The 19,279-nt window shown below is 39.3% G+C and overlaps 1 protein-coding gene across 50 annotated transcripts in view; it reads right to left on the bottom strand.

Moving 5' to 3' along the window:
• The window catches only part of AKAP13 (A-kinase anchoring protein 13), a 373,116-nt gene that overhangs the window by 63,862 nt on the left and 289,975 nt on the right, over nt 1–19,279 (bottom strand). For 26 of the 50 annotated variants that reach the window (XR_010151481.1, XR_010151483.1, XR_010151482.1 and 23 more), the window contains 3 exons: nt 14,626–14,734; nt 7,373–7,495; nt 2,265–2,319 (listed from right to left, as the gene is read on the bottom strand). Coding sequence is in view for 46 of the 50 variants with exons in the window: in XM_054667098.2 (XP_054523073.1) it covers nt 2,265–2,319; nt 7,373–7,495; nt 14,626–14,734 (287 nt within the window). In the remaining 4 variants the exon portion in view is untranslated. The remainder of the gene's footprint in view (nt 1–2,264; nt 2,320–7,372; nt 7,496–14,625; nt 14,735–19,279) is intronic. The other 24 variants (XM_054667112.2, XM_054667116.2, XM_054667121.2 and 21 more) reach the window with 1 other exon arrangement.

Here is a 19,279-nt window from a genome sequence, read left to right as displayed (position 1 = left end):
GACTAAAGGCACATGCCACCACACCTGGCTATTTTTCAAATTTTTTTGTAGAGACGGGGTCTTGCTATGTTGCCCAGGCTGATTTTGAACTCCTGGCTTCACACAATCCTCCCACCTCAGCCTCCCAAAGTGCTTGGATTATAGGCGTGAGCTACCGCCTGGCCCATTTTTAATGTTTTAATTATGGATTTTCAGTGACCTCATGTTAAAAAGAGCCTGTCAATTATTCAGTAATTATTTTATATGGAATCTATTCATCTACAATAGCACTCAATCTACAAACTCCTTTGTAACAAATGGGTGCTTGAAAGGAAACCCATATATGTAGCAGAATGACAGGGTACTTGTTAATAGGAGTTGCAAACCAAGGAATCTTATGACTGACCGCATATCCAAGTTCCTTAACAGTAGAGATCACACCTTTTTTCTAGCCTTTGGCACACGCGACAATCAGGACTGTGGACTGGTCCATGCAGCTAGGTTCAATTTTAGGAGGGAACTTACTGAGCAGCAGGCAGAATTGACGCACAGTGTTGAAAGATCAATTTTAGGAGTTTTATGTAGATTCAGATTTACTGATCTACCTGTTCAAGAAACCTACATAAAATCTAAGTCCATCCAAGATGGACATGTTCTAACTTAGGTAATTTGCAATGGTTGATTTTCTTAAATGCTGGGCATTTGGGGCAGGTGCGGTGCTCACACCTGTAATCCCAGCACTTTGGGAGGCCGAGGTGGGCGGATCACGAGGTCAGGAGTTCGAGACCAGCCTCGCCAACATGGTGAAACCCCGTCTCTACTAAAAAATACAAAAATTAGCCAGGTGTGGTGGCACGCGCCTGTAGTCCCAGCTACCCGGGAAGCTGAGGCAGGAAAATCGCTTGAACCCGGGAGGCGGAGGTTGCAGTGAGCCGAGATTGTGCCAGTGCACTCCAGCCTTGGTGACACAGTGGGACTCTGTCTCAAAACAAACAAACAAACAAACAAAAAAACAGCCGGGCATTCAAATAAACAATCCGTTATATAGAAAAGGCATCCATTTATACTACTTTGCTTAGGTGTTCTAAAATATTTTAGACGTTTCCCACAGAACAGCAGTGATTGCCTCTAGGGCCTCTGTGAGAGGGCAGGTGGCAGGCAGAAGCAGCACCACAAGGGGTCCTGTCAACAGTCAGTTTATTTATATATGCATTGTTTACAAACTACAGCAGTCTGTTTTTAAGATAAGGGGGAAATGGTATGAAAACCACTGCTGTAGAAAGGAGAAAGAATAAGCTATAAAAGCAGTGCAAAGAGAAGCATTCATTGCAAGGGTTCTAAATCAGAATCATAACTGATGCCTCTGTGAAAAAGAAGGCAACTCAGAAAAAACTGCAGGGCAGCCATAGGAACCCCAATTATACTTCAAGTAGAATATTCTATCTCATAAGCATGAAAACCTAAATAAAAATAATGAGTCAGAACAGAAATCTTTTGCTTGCTGTCAAGTAAAGAATCAATTCGTGGCCAGGTGCGGTGGCTCACGCCTGTAATCCCAGCACTTTGGGAAGCTGAGGCAGATGGATTACCTGAGGTCGGGAGATTGAGACCTGCCTGACCAACATGGAGAAACCCCATCCCTACTAAAAATACAAAATTAGCTGGGCATGGTGGCGCATGCCTGTCATCCCAGCCACTCAGGAGGCTGAGGCAGGAGAATGGCTTGAACCTGGGAGGCAGAGGTTGCACTGGGCCGAGATCGCGCCATTGCACTCCAGCCTGGGCAACAAGAGCGAAACTCTGTCTCAAAAAAAAAAAAAAAAAAAAAGAATCAATTCGTTTACTTCGACAGAGCTATGTATCATTTACATGTATACAGAAGAAAACAGCTTTAAAGCTTAAAATAGCTAAGACTATTATAAATTGCACACACACACAGACACTAATATGAAACAAAATGTTGTTTAGACTGTTAGATTTAGGAATTAAAAATCCCATAAGCAAAGGGTGCACAAGTTCATTAAGTCAAATAATAGTGTACCCTCACATCAATAAATACAACCAATTTTTATCATGAGGACAGTATAATTAATAAAACTACTGAAGACATTAACTTTAAGGTATAGCCTTCATGACAAAACCACTTTTAATCATTATTCCAAATTTATCACTCAAAGAAGAACCCAATAAGCTCAATCAACTTAGTTTACGTAATTAAATGGCCTAAGAGATTTTAAATTTTCTTCATTTTATTTCTGGAAAAAGGAGTAACAAATTTATAGTACCTCTCAGTCAGATTAGCACTGGTATTGTGGAAGGTACTGTGGAAGGGCCGTGAATCTAGAAAACAAGGCAGAAAAAAAGTTAGAACCAAAAAATTTAACACTGATGCCGGGTAGAATATTTATAAATTCACAATGACACAGCTAAAGCAAAAACAGCGTGTGAAAGTCAGCACATGGTACCTCCTCCTTCTAAAGGTTTGAAAGAAGGAAAAATTAAACTTGAAACCCTCAAATTAGAACCAGAAGTAGGTAGTGAATTTCTCATGAAGAAAATAAGTTTAATCCAGGATTCAAGTAACTAAAAAGACTCCAAATAACTTTTTCTAATGCTTAAACACATATGAAGCATGTTTAATTCCAGTTCTTATCAATCTTCAGTTTGCACAAACCATCCTTTTCTGAGATGACATCATAGGAAGAATATAGGAAATTAAATGTCATATTTTATCCCTGTTAATACTGCTTTTATATGTTTCTATAAGATCTAGCTCATCTCTAATGTTTTCATGAGAATTGCTAGAAATAGATTAGCAAACAGGAAAGAGCATCAGAGCTGGCTTATCAAGTCTTCGCCCTGTCACTAATTTGGGATGAGACCTTTGGATTTCATTTCCTCATCTGTGAAATGAGGGAGATAAAACAGATGGCAAAGTCCTTTCCAGGCTAATAGAGATAAAAATGAATGAGGCAGATGCATACTTCTTCCTTCCACAACCACTGGACCAAAAACTGCCGCAGGTCATTAAAATTCTAAGACTATGTCAGATAGGGCAATATGAAGAAAAAATAGAAGGAATATTATTATTTTGATCTACCACATGTTAATAAAGATTGAGTTACTGAAGACTTAGATGAGAGCAAGGCCTCAGTCATAGTGATAAATGATTTTCAATTTTCAGGACATCAGTTATAGAACTATTTCCATGTATATTCCAGGGAAACAAAGGTTACTCTGTAACACTATTTTAACGATTTAGACAAAACACCTTCCTTTTTCCTTGAGGTTGGTTTCAAGGATCTCTGAGATTACTGTAAGCAAAACTTTAATCTGATAGAGATTTGAAGATGTTCTACTACCAGACTACCAGCATTTGGGCCAGGCGCGGTGGCTCATGCCTGTAATCCCAACACTTTGGGAGGCAGAGGCAGGCAGATCACTTGAGGTCAGGAGTTCAAGACCAGCCTGACCAACATGGTGAAACCCCTTCTCTACTAAAAATACAAAAATTGGCCAGGCGTGGTGGCGCATGCCTGTAGTCCCAGCTACTCGGGAGGCTGAGGCAGGAGAATTGCTTGAACCCAGGAGGTCAAGGTTGCAGTGAGCCGAGATTGCGCCACTGCACTCCAGCCTGGGTAACAGAGCGAGATTCCATCTCAAAAACAAAAACAAACAAAAAAACTCCCAGATTACCCGCATTTGAAACTCTTCAACTCTCAAACTGTTCTAGATTCTGAACAGAAATCCAAAACTGTAGTTATTATTTTTATTTATTATTATTACAAATTTTTTTTAGAAACAGGGACTCGCCATGTTGCCCAGGCTGGTCTTGAACCCCTGGGCTCAGGCGATCCTCCTGTCTCCGCTTCCCAAAGTGCTGGGATTACAGGTGTTAGCCATTGCACCTGGCTAAATTTAAATTGCCAACAGGTAGGAATAATACATAAGAAACCTTAAAACAAATTCTAAGTCTTCAAAAGATTGCCTTCCATATTTTTTTCCTTTTTCCCAGTTTGGGGTTCTTCTTCTACTCATTTCACTTACAACACATGGTAACAACAGCCAGGTAAGAGGGAAAGATTAGCAGCATAAGAATATCTGGGATCCATCCCCAGGTTCTGCATAATCTAGGTATAAAATATCAGCATTTTAATTTTATGATGCCTTAGTGTACTTAAAAAAAAAAATCAAGAGGATAGTTTAAATCAGTGGTTTTAAAATCTCTTCTGCCCAAGGAAACTTCAGTGATATGAGCAGCATTAAATTTTCTAAGCTTGCCTGGATTCTACTATACATTTAAGCAATTACCTAGTAAGTTACCACCCTAGTAATATGAACTAAATAAAAATAAAATTCATAATGCAGAAAAATACCAACCAACACAAAGCAGGGCCAATCATAAGCTTCCAGCAGATATGTGTGGAATAAATTAAAGACTGAACACATATGTGATTGAGTACTAGGAGAATCTATGACTCCTATAATATTTTCAACTTTTCCACTGCTAAAAATTTTAGTTAAGTTATGATGACCTTTTAGATGTGGTTCTGAACACAGTAATTAATCCACCAATGCCTCTGAAATTCCTAAAGTATCATCAAGTTTTCAGAGCACCTAAGGGTAGAAAACAACCAATGCTACTTCCATGACAAAATTATGGACAAAATAAACGAAACGAAACGAAACTTGTCATTAAAGTTAGCCTGCAAAGTATTATTGTGGGTAAATAATATATTTCAACTAGATTATCTTTCAAGGCATGAAATAACCTGCAGATTTATACTACAGCCAGGAACTTCAGGGTGGAACTACTGGATGGACACAGTTGATATTTTTCAGAGTGTGTTCCGTGGAACACCAGTTTCATGAAATGTTGTATACAGTGCTGCACATATTGTGGTTTTCTAGTTAATACATTTGGGAGAAACAGTATATTGAACACTGCCTTGAAAATCCACAATGTAACACAACGTTAGCATTTTAAACCTGCTTAACCCAGAGTTTCCTAAATTTACTAATATTTGGCCATGAACCAACCTCTCCCTTCTTTTGGTTCTCCCTGCCCACACATAATTCTTACTAGTAGTTCTGAATTTAAGGAACACATTTTGAGAAGATACTTGATTCAAAAAGTTTCTGCAAGCTTCCGTATTTTTAGGGTTCCATTGTGTCGGATTAACTGAATGACCAGTGCTGTTATAGGATCATAATTCTGTATTAGCAGGACCTTGGTTTTTTGTTTTTTTTTTTTTTTTTGAGATGGAGTCTCACACTGTCGCCTGGGCTGGAGTGCAATGGCATGATCTTGGCCACTGCAACCTCCGCCTCCTGGGTTCAAGCAATTCTCCTACCTCAGCCTCCTGAACAGCTGGGATTACAGGAGCCCGCAACCACACCCGGCTAATTTTTTGTATTTTTGGTAGAGACGGGGGTTTCACTATGTTGGCCAGACTGGTCTTGAACTCCCAACCTTGTGATCCGCCCACCTCAGCCTCCCAAAGTGCTGGGATTACAGGCATGAGCCACTGTGCCTGACTGGGACCTTGGTTTATTTGCCATGCTGACCTGGCTACTTCCCAGTATATTACAAATACTTTGATTTTTTTTTTTAATTTTTTTTTTGAGATGAGGTGATCTCACTCTGTCACTCAGGTTAGAGTGTAGTGGCATGATCTCGGCTCACTGCAACATCTGCCTCCCAGGTTCAAGCGATTCTCCTGCCTCAGCCTCCCAAGTAACTGCGACTACAGGTGCCCATCACTATGCCCAGCTAATTTGTTTGTTTGTTTGTTTTAGTAGAGACAGGGTTTCGCCATGTTGGCCAGGCTGGTCTCAAACTCCTGACCTCAAGTGATCCGCCCGCCTCGGCCTCCCAAAGTGCTGGGATTAGAGGTGTGAGCCACTGCACCCAGCCTATTACAAATACTCTGAAATGAAACAGCTTTGAAAATTTCTGAATACCCAAAGTTAGAGTGGATTTTCACAACCTTCCTTCTATTACAACTGGGATCATCTTATTCTGTGTCTATTTTTCAAACATCTTTTATTAGTGAAAAATATACCAAATCCTTAATAAGGCCACCATTTAAAACCAAATTAACTAAACTGTCTTATTGTGCATAAGGCACTTCCCTTTAAGAATAGTGTGAAAATGCCAGCTTGAGAAACACTTAATATTGCTGAAACTTAGAATCAGCAAGTGGTAGGGAATTAGGGTGCCTAATCATATGGGTATGGTAATTGTCTCAGACTCATAATACTAGTTATATAAAAACAATTTTATTTAACTTTCTATTATAAGTGGTTTCTCCATTAAAAGCAATCCTGGAATATTCTAGAAATCTTGCACAATTGAAGACTGTAATTTTCATGAAGGGGGAATTTCTTTCTTTTCCAAGTTTACTAAAATTGATACCTTGTAAAGTTTTTATACTAGGCATTATCAAGTAAGAATGTATTCATCTGAAGCCTACAGCTTATCCAAAGAAGTAAAAATAAAAGTTCAAAAGGAGAGAGAAAGTAGGAGATAAATACGTATATAACTCCGGCTGGGCGCTGTGGCTCACGCCTGTAATCCCAGTACTTTGGGAGGCCGAGGCAGGCAGATCATGAGGTCAAGAGATCGAGATCATGCTGGATAACATGGTGAAACCCTGTCTCTACTAAAAATACAAAAAAAATTAGCTGGGTGTGGTGGCGGACGCCTGTAGTCCCAGCTACCCAGGAGGCTACCCGGGAGGCTGAGGCAGAAGAATGGCGTGAACCTGGGAGCCAAGATCGCGCCACTGCACTCCAGCCTGGGCGACAGAGTGAGACTCCAACTCAAAAAAAAAAAAAAAAAAAAAAAAACACACAAAACGTATATAACTCCCTCCCTCTAATTCATGGGGTCTAATCTTAAAGGAAAGGTATTTTTAAAGAAATGGTCTGAAAAGGAGAAGAAGAAAAAAAGTGTAACAATAGCTTTTAAATACCACAGATGAACATCTAGATATCTGTCCCATGAGACAGAACAACAAAACAAGGAAAATAAAATTTACATTGTCAAATAAAAAGTTTTGTGAAATTAGCATACAGTATTATTAGAAGGAGTACACAATGGGATGGGAACACACCCCCTACACCTTTGAGGGTATCTGTGTGCTAGAAAGATTATCTTGTGCCCTGGAATCAGGAGGCCAGTAGCTCAGCGTTAGTACTATACAGAAGACAGAAAAAAGTTCTATCCAAACCAATTCTCAAAGGCAAGCATAAAGACAAATGACTTACAAAGGATGGCATGCAAGAGGCTAAAAGCCCCCATACAATTTCTTAGTACCAAGCCTACAGCATTTTCTGAGCTCGTCAGACCTTCAAGAACAGTCACTGGACACCAAAGTTGCTTACTTACTATGCAACTCCTCCTCCTCATCACTCGAATAAGAAGAGCCAAGAGAAAAGAGAGTTTTAGACTTAAGGAGGAGCGGAGAGATGCTGATGGAGATCCGCCTTGCTGGCCGCATCTGCTGCTGAGCTGAGAAGGAGGTTCACAGAAGACATTAGAGCATGCGCGGATTATGCCAGGGCCTTCAGCACATGGGGAAACAGCATAATGTCAATGGCCTATGTGGTTCCGGGAAATGCTGTCTAGGTGAATGATGTAATAATTTGTTTACATTCTCATCTCCATTTCTGAATATACAGAATTCTAATGCAGTTTCTAAAATATTTGGCTAATAAATACATACCTGTTAGATTATGAAAATAAGAATGATCACAATTCATACCTGGGGTTTTCTTCCTTAAAAGTATACTAAAAACATCTAGTAGTGGTGTTCCTCAGGATTTTATATCTGGCTCTCTTCTCCCTCACCCCAAATCTCCTAATTCACTCCACCTCTTAACAACAATCTGCATACAAGACACTGGTGACTCACATCTTTCTAATCTGGAAGCCGGATCTCTGTTTAGATCTAGGCTCATTCCTCTCCCTGCTCACCTGTGGGTGGATGTTCCACAGGCAGCTAAAGCTCCAAAAGCAGGTAAGTGAACTTATCTTTTCCTGCAGACCTGTTCCTCCTCCTGTGTTCCTTCATTTAGTGAGTGGTACCAACATCTAACTCATTAATCAAAATGGAAACCTGGGCACCATTCCTGAATCCTTATATCACACTTCACTCAGGCTTCTTCACTTTGTCTTCCAGCTCAACCTCTATTCCTCCCCTATTGCCACTGCTCTCTGCCTTGGTTTAGGACACTGTCTACTACTGTAACTTGAATCCTGCAAAAGCCTTCTCCTGGCTGGGCGTGGTGGCTCACGCCTGTAATCCCAGCACTTTGGGAGGCTGAGGCGGGCAAATCATGAGGTCAGGAGTTTGAGACTAGCCTGGCCAACACGGTGAAACCCCGTCTCTACTAAAAATACAAAAAATTAGCTGGGCATAGTGGTGGGCACCTGTAATCCCAGCTACTCAGGAGGCTGAGGCAGGAGAAGTGCTTGAACCCAGGAGGCAGAGGTTGCAGTGAGCCGAGATAGTGCCACTACATTCCAGCCCGGGCAATGGAGTGAGACTCCTTCTCAAAAAAAAAAAAAAAAGCCTTCTACTGATCCAATCTCTCCTCCCAATACATTCTCACTATGGTCAGCCTGAAGTGTTCCAATCATTATTTGACCAATTTAATCAATGTAAATGATTCCAATTCCCTCAGGCAAGAGGCCCAAATTCCTCAGTCTTGCTTTCCACATACTAATTCACCCAGCTAATTCCCAGTTTCCTTCTGGTCCAAACTTTAATATTACTTTTCCTTAGTCAGCCTTCTGACCCCTTAGGTCTGTCAGTCCTATAACATCAAATGTTTAAGTTGCTGCATTTACCATTTTCTATTAGATTCACTTGTTCTCATCTGTAAATGTGGTGAGGAAAGGAACCCTACCTGTGAGTTCACCCCTCTCCTACCACGGTCTAGCCTGGTGTACGGAAAAGAGTAGGTACTCAAATATTTACTGGATAGACACATTAATAAATGAACTTCCCTTTATCAGACTTTCTGGAATCTCAATGTCCTAAATGAAATGAGAGAAAAAGCCCTGTACCTACCTATTATGAAAGCCACTCCATACACCAGATAAATGCTAAGTGACATCACTATTTGCTGTTGCAGCTACTCCAAGTAACAGATCAAAGAAATGTTGGTACAAATACACACTAGTTTCTCAGGCAGAGTCTTGTGCAAAAGTAAGATACTACTGTAATGTGTGTTCCGATGTGCCTCCAAATGTCAAACAGATTTAGAAAATGAAAATAAGCTGCCCCTATTACTCAGAATCTAAGAACATCTCCTTCATGTGTCACAAAATCATGGATCATAAGGAAAAATCTTACGTGATGAGTGTCTAGAGTATCCCTGACATACGGAAATTTCCAACATATATATTATATAAAGGAAATGTTCTGGTAACACAGCAATTCAATTTTATAAGGTAATTGAATTAAAGTTTATATTTATATATGCATTTAATGAACATGCATGTTTTCCAGTCTTACAATTTAATAAAAATGTCAAAAAGAAGTCTGATTACATTTTTGTTCTGATGTATTTGTCAATGTTATCTTTTCCAAACAGAACTGTGCTAAGAATATATATATATTCACATATCTTCATATATATATACACACACACACACATACATATTTCAGTAAATTCCCATCATAGTTAGAGAAGAAATCCAGAAAACAGAGATAAAATATCCTCAATAGCACTGATGCCTAACTTTCCAGAGGCCCACCTTGATCTTTGGTCACACAGATCCTTTACCTTTTTAAAGATCTGGTACAGATATGTAACTGCCACAGTTCAGCTCTCAAGATGGCCTTAGCTGTCATAGTCTAATGCATGCCATACAACTACAAGCTACTACTCCCATCACAACATGCTTAAGAAACTTGGCAAACTCACATGCCATAAGCAAAGGTGTAAAAACAACCCCAAGGGAAAGTGCCCTTCTTTGTGATACACACAGAGTATTCCTTCTGAAATGCTTGGGGTCAGAAGTATTTCAGATTTTGAATTTTGGAATATTTGCATATATATGATGAGACATCTTGGGGAAGGGAACCACATCTGAACATGAAATTCATTTGTTTCATATACAGCTTATACACATAGCTCTAAGGTAATTTTATATAATATTTTACATAATTTTGTTAAGGCCTTATATGTGGAATTTTCCACTTGTGGCATCATGTTGGTGCTCAAACGTTTCAGATTTTGGAGAAATTTCAGACTTTCAAATTAGGGATGCTCAACCTGTAACAAACCATGCAAAATGAAGGGGAAAATGAAATCTCATTAAGAAGCATATGAAGTTAAAACGTCTAACGGGTCCAATTCCCCTTTCACCATTATCACCACTAATGTGTTTCCAGGGATGCAATCAAGCAGATTCTCTATTATTTGAAGCATCTTCTGGGTGGGAGCAATGAAAAGGTTAAAAATACAGCCATAGAATGGGATCATCTGGGTCGGGCACGGTGGCTCACGCCTGTAATCCCAGCACTTTGGGAGGCCGAGGTGGGCAGATCATGAGGTCAGGAGATCGAGACCATTCCGGCTAACATGGTAAAACCCCATCTCTACTAAAAACATGCAAAAAAAAAAAAAAAATTAGCCGGGTGTGGTGGCGGGCACCTGTAGTCCCAGCTACTCGGGAGGCTGAGGCAGGAGAATGGCATGAACCCGGGAGGCAGAGCTTGCAGTGAGCCAAGATTGTGCCACTGCACTCCAGCCTGGGCAACAACAGAGCAAGATTCTGTTCTGTCTCCAAAAAAAAAAGAAAGGGATCATCTGTAATAACTGAATTCTATACATGTGAAAATAAAATTTATTTTTAAGTTCTATCAAGAAACCATCTATGTTTCCCAGCACAGTGGGAGAAAAAGGCCCCACACAATCTTTCTCTGATGCAAGGAGGAGAAATGCTGTGAACACATTCCATGGAGAAGTTTCTCTCAGGGCAGTCCTCCCAGGCACCAAGCCTCATGACACAGCCAGCACCTGTGCTACTGCGACCCCCTAAAAAATGGCCGGCAAGTCATGCTCATCATATCCCACCCTTCGAATCAAGACAGGAAGTCCAAGACAGGAGACACTGCAGCTTTTCCCGTCCTCTGTGGTTCCTAAAGAAGCTACTGCTTGCCTACTCTCCACCCCAGAAAGTGATACAGAAATATTTTAGTCACCCTCTCTATTCAGTATTTTCCTTTACATCAGTAGATTTTTTAAAAAACAGATCCCAGCTTAGAAATAATGCTACAAGTTTGTCTGTTTTTCTAATCTAGCAAATGACCCAACAAAAGACATTCTGGACAACAGCTCAGTGGAAATACATTTTCAGAAATGCTCAAGTTTTGCTGACAGCTGTGATAAACTGTGGTTGAGGAAACTAATAATTTCTTTAGAAGAAAAAAGAGCACAGGTAAAAGCTGGAAAGCGTGAGATTAGGATGAGTTTAGAAAACATTCTGTTCCTAAACAAGCACGCTCATAATAAACAGCCAAGTGCAAGACAACAAGGGACAATGTCCTAGCAATGGTGAGCAATGTTTAACCTTGCTTAAGCTCTAGGCAGAGAAAAATGGACCCTGGCACTGTTCTGGTTATTGTGAACAATCACACTCCACAATGACAGCATGTGCTCATTATATGACAGAAAATATGCTATGGACTTCAAATGAAGTCAGATTTAAGCCACATCACATTATCATCCCCATTTAACAGTTGAATTGAGGCAGAGAGTTTCAGTAACAAGCTCAAAGTAATACAGCTACTAAGTATGCTTAAAATATCAGTTAAAATATTTTAAGGGTACCAAACATTTTAGGCTTTAAAAATCACTGAGGATTTTAATTATGACACTATTTCAGTTAGGGAGACTATGACCATAGATGAATCAGGCTGAGTATTTAAGTGACTTGGAATTGAACACTTGAGCCTGGAGCAAATTATGAAGCATCAGTTATCCCAATGCTTAAGGCATACCACACACACTTTAACACAAGTTTTAGTCTTCTCTTTAGTCAGAATTTTAACATTTCCAAAATGATGTATTATGTTTCTAGTGTAGAATAACAAATACAGGTGGGAAACTATTTTAATTGTATATAGGAGGAACTAAGGAGAAATGGTGACATTAAGGTTGATGGGTCCTTCTGTTGCAGCATATGCTATTAGGAAGGTACGTGGGGCTAGCTATCATTCCAGCCTGCATGAAACGTACGCTACAGATCAGAATGAGGGTATTATATTTGGATGAAAGGAATAAACTCTTGCTTGAAGCTCCACTTTAGACAGCAGTCTACTACTGAAATCAGGTTCCCTAGGTGAGTTGAGCAGAAAAATTCTCAGCAACGGGAAGAAAAGCTCTATGTGTCAGAACCTCTAGAATAGCGCTTTGGGGAGTTAGCTGTATTATTTATAGTGTTTGGATAGCAACTGAAAACACAGTCAAAAAGCACCGTGTTTTGTGAAGGAAAAATAATGAAGTGTTTCATCCACAAGGAAAGAAAGCATGTCACAAAATATAGGAAAAAGGTCTCTCTATGGGACACATTCTGTTGGTACTAGGTATCTGTTGCTGTAGAAGTACAATATCCACTATGTCACGACACTTGCTGGTCACGGAAGGCGGGGACGCTGAGCTGAAATGTCTCACTTAGAGTGCCTTCCTGGCCTTCTCTGGCTACTGAGTGCTAGCACTCTGGCTTATCAAATTCACTGCAAACTATTCAATTGTACTTTCCATTCTACACAAGCCAAACATCTAACTCAAAGCCAAATTCAAAAAAAAAAATCCAAACAAGCAAAAACAGGAAAAGCTATTTCTGTCACAGTTCTGGGGGACATATCTTTGAAAATAAGTCTTCGTTAGACACCTTTTGTCAAATACTCTAGATTTGTATTTGAAATATTAATCACATGAAAACAAGAAAAAAGTTAACAGAATCACCCATTATGTCTTTCTCTCTCTCTCTCTCTCTCTCTCTTTTTTTTTTTTTTTTTTTGAGGCAGTGTCTCACTCTATCACCCAGGCTGGGATGCAGTGGTGCCATCACAGCTCACTGCAGCCTTGACCTCCTGGGCTCATGATCCTCTTGCCTCAGCCTCTGAAGCAGCTGGACTACAGGCATGTGTCACCATGTCTGGCTAGAGTCATCCATTATGTCTTAATTCCACTGTGAAAATTTTAAAAATTAGGATTCCAGTAAGTCATGAAGTGAGATGGAACATCCCATGAATACAGGGCATCTGCTTCTGTCACCAACTCTTAAACTGAATTATATCAGGGAACAATGAGGAAACCCCATAAACACCAGGAGAGTGTGTTTATTTCCTTTGCTTCAGCCTCCAAGACACATGGTCTTTCAGCAAAGAACATAATGTATCACTCACTCCCTCTCTGATGAGAATTTAATCTTTATATCCAGATCCCACACAGCAACTACTCATAAAAAAATCAACATTTAAAAAATAAAAAATGAGGCTTCTCAAAGAACAAGTTGCCTTTTTTGTGACAAACAACACTGATCCAATCCAAGTATGTTTTTGAGCATCACAAGGCCCTGCGCTTATGGATGCCATGACATCTCTACATAACTTCCATCACCAGTTGATCTGAATCCGCATACAGGTCCACTAACCCCTTTCAGATGCAATCCTACTGGCCCTCACTGAACTAAATCTCTGTCTCAGTCTTGCTTTGTCCTTCTTGAGCTTGACATTGTTGAAAAGCTCAGGTCAGTTACTGTGCGAGGTTTCTCCACTGACAAATTTATGGAAGACAGAGATCAACTGAGGAACTTTTTAGATTAAAGTGGTCTAAAGAGATATGACAACTTAATTCAATGTATATTCTTAGATTGAATCTTGGACCCAGAAATAAGTGAGAAAATTTGAAATCTGAATAAGGTGTACATACTAGATAACACAATTTTATCGATATTAATTTCCTGATTTGGATAATTATACTACGGTAATAGAGTACTACCACAGTATATAAGAGTATAAGGTACTCTTATATACTAATGCTAGCACTCAGTAGCCAGAGAAGGCCAGTATATGGTACCCATATACTATGGTAATATAAGACAGTATCTTTGTTTTTAGGAAATACACACTAAATTAGAGGTAAAGGAGAGTTATGGATATAACTTATTCTCTCAAGTGTTTCAGAAAAAATCTTTAAGGGGAGTGATAAAGAGAGGGAGAGAGGCTGGCGAAACAAGTATTCTAACATTTGAGGACTGGAAGTGAAGAATACATGGGAATACTTTGTACTATTTTTGCAATTTTTTTCCCAGTGAATATTATTTGTAACTATTTTTCAAGTCTAAAATTATTTCAAAATAAAAAAATTTTAAAAAGTGTGTCAGATTCATGCACACAAATACAATAAACTTAATGTATTAGGGATATTTTTAGGTAAAAGGAAGAAGATCTCAAGATAAACTCTATGCCACCTTTTCTGTTTAAGTGCTGAGCCATTCACTCAAAGAAGCAGTAAGCAAATTTTGGCAGGTAATGTTATGGGGCCTTAAAGTGAGAAAAATAATAGGAAGAGTGGTTAAGATTTAATATATTTAATTTTTTTAAAAAGTAGTATACTCACTGTCCAATCCAGGATGGCTGATTGTCATTAATGAGATGGATTTTGTCAATGGAGAGGAAATGGCTGATGTACAGTAATTAAATCCCTGCTGCTTAGATCTGTGACATATCTGTGAAGTAAAAAAGTGAAGAACACGTTGTAAGCATATACTCTCATATTTCTAGATAAGCATAAAACCTTATAATTTGACCCACATAGTAAAATAAGGCAGTGAAGAAGCGGGTGAGAGCACAGGCCTTGTGGTCAGACAGACTTAGGTTAAAGTCTGCTCCTGCTACTTAACAGCTGCTCAGTTTCAGAGAAGTTACTTAGCTTTTCTGAGGCTTAGTTTTCTCATCTGTAAAATGGGGATCATTAGAGTATCCATTCTTTACAGTGGTTCTGTATCCCTCATAGCATCTAACAATGTTTCAAACTTAGTAAGTACTTAATAAATATCTGCTGGATGCATAATCACTTAAAAATAATTTCACTGGAAATATCAAACTACATACAATACTTGTTCTTTGAAAATCTAAATATTTCTTCATACAGATATAGTAGAATATCAGTAATAGTATTCTGATTTTACTTTATTATTATTTTTTTTTAGACAGAGTCTCACTCTGTCACCCAGCTGATGTGCAGTGGCATAATCTTGGTTTACTGCAACCTCCGCCTCCAGGTTCAAACAATTCTCCTGCCTCAGACTCCTGAGTAGCTGGGATTACAGGTGCGTGCCATCACGCGCAGCTAATTTTTGTATTTTTAGTAGAGATGGGGTATCACCATGTTGGTCAGGCAGGTCTCGAACTCCTGACCTTGTGATCCGCCTGCCTCGGCCTCCCAAAGTGTTGGGATTACAGGCGTGAGCCACCGCGCCCAGCCTATTTTTATTTTTGAGACAGAGTCTCACTGTGTCGCCCAGGCTGGAGTGCAGTGGCATGATCTCGGCTCATTGCAACCTCCGCCTCCCAGGTTCAAGCGATTCTCCCGCCTCAGCCTCCTGAGTAGCTGGGATTACAGGGGTGCACCACCACGCCCAGCTAATTTTTTGTATTTTTGGTAGAGACAGGGTTTCACCATGTTGGCCAGGCTGGTCTTAAATCCCTGGGCTCAAATGATCCACCCATCTCAGCCTCCCAAAGTGCTGGGATTATAGGTGTGAACCACCAGGCCTGGCCTCTGATTTTAAATAATTGGAAATTGAGATTCAAGTAAAGTGTCTTAAGATCACAAACAAAACAAGAGTGTATCTGGAAAGAAGCCTAAATCTCTTCCCTATCCTCTTCTAAGATGATAGTGATTCTACATGAACATAAAGGTAACTGAAATTTGATAATTTAACTCTCTCAGTAAATTCACAGCAGCTTTGAGACCATGTAATCCAACCACCTGCAGAAGTTCCTGGTACAACATCCCTGAAAGACAGTCATCTAGTGTCCACTAGCACACTTCTGGTGATAAGAGCCCATTCCAATTGTTAACTGACTTTATCATTAATCCTTTCCCTTCACAGAATGAAATCTGCCTCCTTATGACTCACACATATTGAAAGAGAAGCAGTGAAAAATCCGTTACTAGCATGAACTTGACTCACTTAGGCCAGACTTCTGATTATTTAGAGCTTGTTTCATGTGTAACCATGGCAGCTGAGGCAAACAGTTGCTATGTTTCAAATACAACTGTGAGGTCTAAAAAATGACCTCAGTGAAAGGCAGAGACTTTTAACAGGAAGTTGGCTACAGGCAACTCGTCTAGATCAGAGTGAAACAAGCAGCTCAAATGCCTACTCTGAGGTTCCATACAAGATAAAAACTATGGGTAAGTAGAGATTCCAGGAAGGCTAAGCATAGCAAGGCACTAAAACAACAACTTTATCTAGAAAGACTGAATCAGAAAGTCCACTTCAGAAAGACAGTCCATTTTAGAAACACATCAGTGGTAGTAACATCTTACTAAAATGCAGGGTTATCTGTCAAATTCCCGGAAATATCCATCTTAGAAAAGGTATCACATAAATAATATTAAGAAAATTAAATCATTCTTATTTCCTCCTTGAAAACTCACCTACTCCAAAAACCTGGAAAAAAGCAGAGAAATTAATAGCCAGGAACTCTTGAGTTTAATACTGTTCAGCTAATAGCCACTTACACGGCCTTAGGCAAGTCATTTAAATGAGCTGGAGCTGAATCTGAAGGGATATGTCAGTCTTGGTCTATGATTCTGTTTACAAATCCACAATTTTGGTATTTTACCTCATCTTGTAAATGATTTCCAAAGGAGTCTATAAATTTGAAATGCAATTTATTTTAAAGATTTTTTCACTGGTTTATTTACCCTTAGCAAAGCTGTGCTCAGTAGCCATCCAAGAATTGTTCCTATTTTTTTCTTCCTTTTTCTGTTACCATTAGGCTGAGTAAATCTAAATCACTTGCTTCAACAAGCATATTCTTCATATTCTTATTTTTTCTAACTCTTTCTGAAGTATCAGAACAAGTAGAAAAATTTTTTTAAGGGGCAAAATTCACTCTTCAACTGATTTTCATTATGCCTAAATCTCTTTGTCTGGTCTCACACAAGCATAAGTGTTACAATAATTACTAAGATAATCCTTCAGTGTCAAGTTTATATTTGGTCATGTTAGTGCTTCGTAGTAGGATGCAATAAAAATTTAAACTTCTACACAAAGTCCTACTCAGCAAATCAAGGAAGAGGTTGTCAACGTTTTTGTTTAATTAGAAATGTATCATTAGATTCTTGCCTCAAACTCCAGTCATCTATTCAAAAACAGTTTTTTTTTAAATTTTAAGTGTTTCATTTGGAGGAAATAAGATGCATCCCAGAATGCTTTCATAAATTAATCAGTCTTCTGACCCAAGAGGAAGAGAAAAGACTTGCAGTGAGGTACAATGCTATAAAAGCAAATAATTTGAATTCTCAACTCAAAAGCTCCCCAAGGGATTGTCAAAAGTGGTAAGTGATAATGAGGACATCCAGAAGATGAAAGTCACTTTGATTTGGCTGACATGGAAATCCATGACCTTCAAGACAGGAGTTTTAAGAGACTGGTAGCAGCAGAAATTAAGAGATGATTAGATGGTGATAAAGAGAAGGCAAAGGCCAGGCACAGTGGCTCACACCTGTAATGCCAGCACTTTGGGAGACTGAGGCAGAAGGATCACTTGAACTGGGGAAGTTGAAGCTGCAGTGACCTGTGATGGCACCACTGCACTCCAGTCTGGGCGACAGAGTGAGACCCTGTCTCTAAATAAGTAAATAAATAAATAAAATTTTAAAAAGAGAAGGCAGGGAGCATAGATGCTCTCTTAAGAATTCTGGTAGGCATCAGAGTGAACAGGCGACCTACAGAATGGCAGAAAATTTTTGCAATCTACCCCTCTGACAAAGGGCTAATATCCAGAATCTACAAAGAACTTAAAAAAATTTACAAGAAAAAAAAAACTCCATCAAAAAGTGGGTAAAGGATATGAACAGACACTTCTCAAAAGAAGACATTTATGCAGCCAACAGACACATGAAAAAATGCTCATCATCACTGGCCATCAGAGAAATGCAAATCAAAACCACAATGAGATACCATCTCACACCAGTTAGAATGGTGATCATTAAAAAGTCAGCAAACAACAGATGCTGGAGAGGATATGGAGAGATAGGAACGCTTTTACACTGTTGGCGGGACTGTGAACTAGTTCAACCATTGTGGAAGACAGTGTGGCGATTCCTCAAGGATCTAGAACTAGAAATACCATTTGACCCAACGATCCCATTACTGGGTATATACCCAAAGGATTATAAATCATGCTACTATAAAGACACATGCACATGTATGTTTATTATGGCATTGTTAACAATAGCAAAGACTTGGAACCAACCCAAATGTCCATGATAGACTGGATTAAGAAAATGTGGCACATATACACCATGGAATACTATGTAGCCATAAAAAAGGATGAGTTCATGTCCTTTGCAGGGAGATGGATGAAGCTGGAAACCATCATTCTGAGTAAACTATCGCCAAGGACAGAAAACCAAACACCGCATGTTCTCACTCTTAGGTGGGAACTGAACAATGAGAACACTTGGACACGGGGCGGGGAACATCACACACCGGGGCCTGTTGTGTGGTAGGGGGCTGGGGGAGGGATAGCATTAGGAGAAATACCTAATGTAAATGACGAGTTAATGGGTGCAGCAAACCAACACGGCACATGTATACCTATGTAACAAACCTGCACGTTGTGCACATGTACCCTAGAACTTAAAGTGTAAAAATAATAATTTTTTAAAAAAAGAATTCTGGTAGGGATGGGAAGGAGAGAGAATCAACTGACATTTCCTGGAAGGTGTAGTAAGAAAGTTTTGTTTTTAATTTTTTTCCTACAAAGGAGAAACTTGGGATATGTTTTAGAGAATTGGGAAAATTAATAACGATATGTAGCGTATTTCAAGATTCAGTTTACTATTGAGAGGGTAAAAGATGGTCTCAGATAAGAAGGAAAAACTCAATTTAATATCCTGGATACTTTCCTAATTTTAAAAAGTGTGCCTTGATGGAATATTTAAATCTATGCAGATTAACATAGTCTTTATTTTTTCTTTTTTCTTTTTGGAGACAGAGTCTTGCTCTGTCACCCAGGCTGGAGTGCAGTGG

Source organism: Pan troglodytes, chromosome 16 (assembly GCF_028858775.2).
Source record: "Pan troglodytes isolate AG18354 chromosome 16, NHGRI_mPanTro3-v2.0_pri, whole genome shotgun sequence".
NCBI classification, from domain to species: Eukaryota; Metazoa; Chordata; class Mammalia; order Primates; family Hominidae; genus Pan; species Pan troglodytes.
The sequence above is the reverse complement of the archived record's forward strand: the minus strand, read 5'-3'. Positions and strand labels throughout refer to the sequence as shown.